The 7,802-nt window shown below is 33.1% G+C and overlaps 1 protein-coding gene across 1 annotated transcript; it reads left to right on the top strand.

Moving 5' to 3' along the window:
• The first annotated feature begins 525 nt into the window (after positions 1 to 525).
• Positions 526 to 1,074, top strand: LOC116114065 (pre-mRNA-processing-splicing factor 8A-like). Its single transcript, XM_031400219.1, has one exon. It carries the CDS (start codon positions 526 to 528, stop codon positions 1,072 to 1,074), a length of 549 nt encoding a protein of 182 aa, XP_031256079.1.
• Positions 1,075 to 7,802: the final 6,728 nt, after the last annotated feature.

Below are 7,802 nucleotides of genomic sequence, written 5' to 3'. Positions count from 1 at the left end.
TGAAAATAATTTATTATTATTAAAACATAAATGTATATTCATAACTAATTTATAAAAAAAACTTTTGAGAAATTATATTGTTTAACCCTAATTGAGGTTGTTAATTAAAAACTAGCCTAAAAATGTAACAATAATGCTACAGACACCGGGACTATATACCAAATTTTTTTACCGAATTACGTGTCTCGTGACTCAGACCAGCCACGTATAAATTTATCAAATATTTTGTGAGTGAACTCGTTCACTTAGGATGGACTCCCATCCATATTATATGGACGGGAGTCCATTTACTATGGACGGGAGTCCACATAACATGGACGCTCCTTCATCTGTAAATGAAAAAAACACATTAACAAAAATAATGAACGACTGTTCATATGTTATGGATAACTGTCCCTAAATAATAGACGGGCATCCACATACAATGGACGCTCGTCTATACTTGAAATAAAATACTAAGATGCAAGGATGTTCATTCATCAGTTATGGATGACCGTCCTTACCTTACGGCATATTATTCCAAGTATGGACATGTATCCATTATATGCGGACGTACATCCATTAGCATGGGAAAAGGCATCAGGTTTTGAGGAATCGATGAAATATAAGAAGCTTGCTAATGCACAGAGATCTGGTCTGAACCAAATTCCTAACCGTCGATTCACTCTCTGGTGGTCTCCTACGATAAATAGGGCCAATGTCTATGTGGGTTTCCAAGTGCAGTTGGATTTAACTGGAATTTTCATGCATGGGAAGATTCCTACCTTGAAGATATCTCTGATTCATATCTTCCGTGCTCATTTGTGGCATAAGATTCATGAGAGTGTGGTGATGGATCTCTGTGGGGTCTTGGATCAGGAGTTGGATGCTTTGGAAATTGAAACTGTGCAGAAAGAAACAATCCATTCAAGGAAGAGTTACAAAATGAACAGCTCTTGTGCATATATTCTCCCATTTGCTGCTCATCGATGGCCAATGTCAAAGCCTAGTCTTGTCGCCGAGTCAAAGGATATGTTTGACCAGAAAGCAAGCAATAAATACTGGATAGATGTACAACTCCATTGGGGAGATTAAGATTTTCATGACAATGAGCGGTATACTCGGGCCAAATTTATGGATTATACAACAGACATTAGAATTTATTTATAAATAATACATAATTTTAGGTTCATATATTAGAATTTATTATTATTAAAACATAAATGAATATTGAAATCTCATTTAGGAGATATAACAATATACGATAATTAAACTTAATTGATATTATTTTCTTAATTTGTAATCAAATGTACTTTCATTAGATATGTTTGTTATCTTTGGATATACTAAACACACATAGTCAAGTATATTAATTAACTACAATTATGTTCATAATTATAGAATTGACTAATCTACCTTTAAGCGATCCTTAACTATCTTATAATTTATGAATTTTAAATTACTCATGTCAACTACGTTATGTCATCTCTTTAAAGCATTTAACGATCATGAGTAAGTTTGATATCTATGGGATAACCATTCTAATGTGGCCACTTTGGTGACTAACAAATTATACATAATATAATATCAAACTTAAATAATAACTATAATATTATCTAAGGTCAAAATTGGGTCAATTTAACCCATTGACCATTAACTTTGACAGTTGATCGCTAACTTTGACAATTGACCGCTAACGGTTGATCGTTAACTTTGACGATTGATCGGTTTAGTCAATGGTTTAGAGCAATTTGACCTGTTTATCGATCTGAATCACTGATTGGATCGGGTTTACCTATTTGACTAAATGGGTTGGGCTTCTTTATGGGTTATTCTTAATGGGTTTGTGTTAGAATTTTCTTAATGGGTTTGGGTTTGAATTGGGCTCACTTAAAAATATGGCTTGGGCTTCTTTTATTTGGGTTTATATAAATTAAAACAAATAGGCTTTAAAGGAAAAATGTGATTGATCAACATATGAGTCAATATTTGACTCGAATTTCTAGAAAAAAATTGGAATCCAAATTTTTGGAAATTTTTATTGAAAAAACTAATCTAGAAAATCACATTTCATCATGAGAAAATCTAATTTTTGCCAACTTTCCAGCCACTTAATAGATTCACAAACTTAATCAAATTTACAAAACCCAATCAAATTTAACAGCTCTTTATATTTGTCAATTTCCAAACCCAATTCAATTTCTTCATCCCATAAGAACCCTAATATATTTAAAAAACAACTTAATGGAAAATACATCAGTTTCTAAATCTAATGCTCTGATACCACATGTAAAAAAACTTAATAGCAATTTTATCAATTCCATCAACGGCAAAGAATCAATAATATAATCATATTTCTATGCCCTAAAATTGCATAATCTTAAATCCCAAGATCTGAAACTTTGATGCACTTTCACTATTTATAAAAACAATAAAACATACCTGAATCCATGAGTAATCTTTTATGAGATTGTGAAAGAAGGCATTGTATATCTCTCCCTTTATTCCCTTACTATCAATTTCTTCTTTTGATGGAAAAAGAAAAATATACGTAATGAATTAATTTGGGAATAGAGAGAGAATACCTCTTTTATATGGCAATTTTAATAACTCTCAAACTGCAGTTATTTAATTAACTACAGTAACCTCACCATCAAAGGTAAATGACCATCATTTCTTTCAGTTAATTTAATTATTTCAAAACAACCATAGGATAAAATTAATACATGAACCACCTTATGTGAAATATAAAATATTTCGAGCATTACTAGTACAAATGAATTGATTGATCAAATTTGACAACTTTATTATACTAATCAAATGGATATTAATGTTTTCCTCAATCATCCAAATGAGCAATAAGTCGTGTATGCAACTAAAGAATAAATCATTACTGGAATTAGACAATAAGAGGAAGGAGATAATTTTGAGGATGACAGTATGGGAATACCAAAAGTTTCGTGCCAAAAAGCTATAAACTTGCTTGAGAAGCTATAAATATTTTGGCTTCAACAAGAAAGTGTCTATGCTAGTGACTTATTACGTACCAACAAGATAAAAGATGTGATAACAACTCTAAAGCATAAATCATTGTCCCAAATAACTTTAGATAAATATTTTATTTCATATTAAACCTTTAATGTAACATAGTATATATTTTTTGCAATATACATATAATTATTACTATACAGACACAAGTTCCTTAATAAAATACCTAGAAAAATTATAACTTATTACAATGTGAAATTTATTCTTACTTATAACTGGTCCAGGTTGGGACCATAAATTTTTATGACTACTTAGAGGTTATTTCTATGTAAAGTATCATTATAAAGAGGTTCTAATATATTTCCAAATGGTTTTCTTACTGTTTTTCCAGCTAAGCAAGGCTCACAAGTAGACAATTCTACACATTTTTTTAAGTTTCCTAACAAGTCTTCTCTTGCTAGTATAGTCATTTGATGTTGGCCAAATTGCCAAGTCTTGTATGTCATATTTTCACATTATCATTATTGGAAGATGTAATTAAGGAAAAACATGCATTGTTATAATTATGATCAACATCTAATACAATAAAACCATCTGAAATATAACCACAGCTATAGTAATTTGTGTCCAAAAACAAATTGACACCAGTACTTGAAAAGTTTAAATTAAAACCTAATTTAATGAGTTCTAACACGAAAATCAAATTTTGACGAATATCAGGTGCATATAATGACATGCTATTCACAAGTGTACGAAATCGTGCAAGTAGTAAAACTCGAGTAAAGGAGTGTCGAATCCCAAGGGAAATACCTATCGAGTACCAAACTATTATATTCTATTGTTATTTGATTAAACTGAAGTTTAAGAATGAATTTAATGAAAAAGTAAATAAACTAAAAGCTGAGTACTAAATAAAGGCAAAATTTGAAAACACTTTGAAGTGAAAATCAATATGACTAAACCTAGGGCATAAATTTCACACCAATTTAATCCTATGCGTTGACATCTATTGTTAACCTAATCAAGCGTATTCTAAAAGCCAAATCCCCTATTATTCCACTAACTTTATCTCGAGTAATTAGCAAATTAACCCTTAAGCAACAACCCAAGATATCTCTAAGTTGGATTTAGGAGCTAAGAGATCATTAAGCTCTATGGAATTTACCGGAGCCTCACAGATCGCGGTAACCTATCTCTAGCGTTCCCTCAATCTATGGTTTTATTACCTAAGACAAATCAGGTTTCATCACTCGATCTCAACCTAACCCATGATATCATTCAACTCTTGGGCCCTTAAGAATTGAAAGCATTATGCACAATAATAAAACTTAGAATTAAAAGCTCAATAAGAATTAACAACAATCCAAGTTAACACATATTCATAAATCGGGCTACATCTTAGCCCTAGAAAAGAAAATTAGTTCATAATGAAAATAACAAAATCCATCATTCTATTCAACAACATCAGTTCAAGAAAGAAAAAGATAAAAACTTCTCTAATCAGTGAACGAGAGCTCTCCGGATCCCGATCTCTAACTTAGTAGCCGTCTTCTTCCTCCTCCAAAAGTCCCCTTTAATTTCTTAAAAACTCTCTTTTATATCCCTGGGGTTCTTGGTCGTGCTTAGGAAAAAGATTAGAAAACTTAACCCATTCAGATTCGGATTAGGGTAATGCATTAACACAAACCCGTGACCCATCGCCGCGGCGGTAAGAATGGTCGCCACGGCGATCGTTCCTTTTGTCCAAAGCATCTGTAAACTTCAGAATTAGATGAAGTCATAAACATGAACATTGTAGCTCTCTGAATAAGCTTTCCAACGCCACTAAAATCGTCAAAAATTCTGACTTCTACAGCTCAAGTTATGACAGAAACATCGAGGCATACTCATGATGAAGAATTTCCAGATTTTCCGTAACACCTTCGATGTACCACAACTCCCTCATTTCAACCCTGATTCTTGTGCCGTTTGTTCCTAAGCATCGTGAATCCTATCGACATCATTCTTTTCCCTTCAACAACCTGTTTGAGCCTGAAAACACTCAACACTCGTGATCCCATAAATGGTATTTATGAAAGAAATAATCCAAATTCCACACTTTAAACACAATTTTCCATAAATAAACCAATTAAATCATTAACAAAATATAAACATTCAAGCTCTTATCATATAACATGTCATGTAGGTATAGGACTCAACCTTCATGCATGATCAACTTGCCTGTGTCGATCCCCTTAACTTCCACTCTTGAATTGTTACATATATATATCCACTTTGTTTCCTGTGCTATTTATCGAAACTCTATGAAAGCATCTTGTCTTTCATTATATGGTCTGTGGCTGCTGAATCTACAGCCCACAAAGGATAAGGTTTAGTTAGAAAAATAGAGCTGGAAACATTTATAGAACTTACTTATGCAAACAAGTAATTTACCTTGTTGGGCTTGCTATAATTGCGAGCAAAATGTCCCTTTTCGCCAAAGTTATAGTATTTCACCTTTGCCATGATTTTCTTTTTGACAAGATTCTTTCCTTTTCCATGTTTATAAAACTTTTTTTCCTTTCCTTGAGCCTTATCTTTGTTGCCCCTTCTTTGGGGTTCAACTTGGAATTTATGCTTAAATCTCTTTCTACCATGTGAACGAGAGCCAGTCATATATACATTAGTATTTGCCTTACTAGCATTAAGGCGATCTTCTTCTAGTTTTAAATGTCATGTGGCATCTTTTAAATTTTTTATGCCCTCATTATGGGTCATGTATTCCCAATTTTGAGGCAATAATCTTATGACAGCTTGAACCTATTGTTCATTAGTTAGGATATGACATGCATCTCTCAACTCACTAATCATGTTTGACATGTACCTTAAGTGTTGCCTCATAGTATGTTCAGATTTTTTCTTTTATGTGTCAAACTTGATTATAAGTGACCAAAGTTTTGCTACTGACATTCCACCAAACTCTTCAGTAAGGCGGACCACATGTCCTTTGCTAATTCATACTCTAGGTATTTTTTCATGAAATCATTGTTCATGCTACTCAACAAAGTGATGCGAGTAGTAGAATTTTTTTTTCTTCCAGATGTCATAAGCTGCACCAGTCTCTTCTATGTTAAGTTGTGGCTCCTTCTTCAAGCTCTTCCATAGTCATGGTAAGAGCTTCAAAAACCCCTCGTTCTTCTAAGACATATTGGATTTTCATGCTCCAGACCTCATGATTGTCACCATTTAGTTTTTCCCCTTTATTAAGTTTGGTAATTATGTTCTTAGATGCAAATGTCATTTCTTAAAAAAAAACACAGATACACGTAAAATTATGCACGCCATTCAATGCTTAGAACATACATATGTTTCCTTAACATCAATTAATTATATCAACAATAATCTCATATTAGATTTAGAATCAATTTTTCTCTTTTTGTCAACAATCATCATCTAAAATACTAATATTTAATCATCATTAATATAATTAATTGCGTAAGGAATTCTTATAAAGTTACAAAAACTTAAATTCATACTCAACGAACATACAATTCTCATTCCAATGATGATTTAAATATAATTCTAGATATATAAATAAAACAAATTTCAGTGCATAAAACAAGAACTAATATTTACCCTAGTTAGTAAATTCGTGTATAAAACGCATATTTACGTACTTTTTAAATGATCGCCGAATTATTTGCGAATTATTGGAACATCCGTATAATTCGCGAATTATTGGAACATCCGTATAATTCGTGAATTATTGCAAAAGCCAAAAAAACTGATTGAAACGATGTCGTTTTGGTGGGGGAATAAGAAATTAGTGGGCAAGGGAAGAGATTATTCGCGAATTAACCACCATCTCACGCGTCTCCACTTCCAGCGTAGCCCCTCACCAAGTACAGCCCCCAATGATTTTCATCCCCGCTATTGAATTTCAGGATTTCTTTCATACTTTTTTTCATTTGTTGATTCTGATTTCGGTGGCTAATGATTTTAGTTTAAAGTGTTATTTTGGAAAGGAAAGTAGGCTGGGTGGCCACTGGGGATTCGCTGGAAGGTGGAGGCGCTGGGAAGGAAGGGGTCAGGGTCCATGAGGTGGTTGGGCTTTGCGGAAGTGGGAAGAGCTGATGACGATTTGCGGCTTTGCGGTAGCTATGTGGTGTGAGACAGTGAGAGTGAGTCGGTGGGTGCTGGTGGCTGATGATTTCGGTGGCTGATGATTTTAGTTTAAAGTGTTATTTTGGAAAGGAAGGTAGGTTGGGTGGCCACTAGGGATTCGCTGGAAGGTGGAGGCGTTGGGAAGGAAGGGGTGAGGGTCCATGAGGTGGTTGGGCTTTGTGGAAGTGGGAGGAGCTGATGACGATTTGTAGCTTTGGCTGTCTAGTGTGAGACAGTGGGAGTGAGTCGGTGGGTGCTGGTGTGAATAAGTGATTAACAAATCCTTTTATGAAATTATTTTATTTATTGATCAATCTTATATTTCAGGTTGCATTATAACACTAATCTTTTATATAGATTTGTGAGACAATTTTAGTTCTTGATTTAATATAATTTAATGGATTAATGGGAAATTAAAATTGGTTGCATTTAATATCAAACTTATCAAGTTTTAAATTAGTAAAGAATCATGGCTAAATATTGTGTTTGAGTCTGGAGACTATAATTTGAATATCAGTTATATAATGTATATTTGTGTTATTAGTTAATTGAATACTTTGCATTTGAAATGCTATATTGATTTTAACTAGGTAATCCATAAAAGTGTTAAAACAAAGATTGATATTGCCGTATTTTTCAAAACGTATGATTGACAATGTACCGTACTAAACCCGTATATACTCGTACCGTAT

Source organism: Pistacia vera, unplaced genomic scaffold (assembly GCF_008641045.1).
Source record: "Pistacia vera cultivar Batoury unplaced genomic scaffold, PisVer_v2 Contig7, whole genome shotgun sequence".
NCBI lineage: Eukaryota > Viridiplantae > Streptophyta > Magnoliopsida > Sapindales > Anacardiaceae > Pistacia > Pistacia vera.
The sequence above is the reverse complement of the archived record's forward strand: the minus strand, read 5'-3'. Positions and strand labels throughout refer to the sequence as shown.

Coding starts and splice junctions, on each gene's coding strand:
- LOC116114065 (XM_031400219.1), top strand. CDS start 526: ATGGACATGTATCCATTATATGCGGACGTACATCCATTAGCATGGGAA.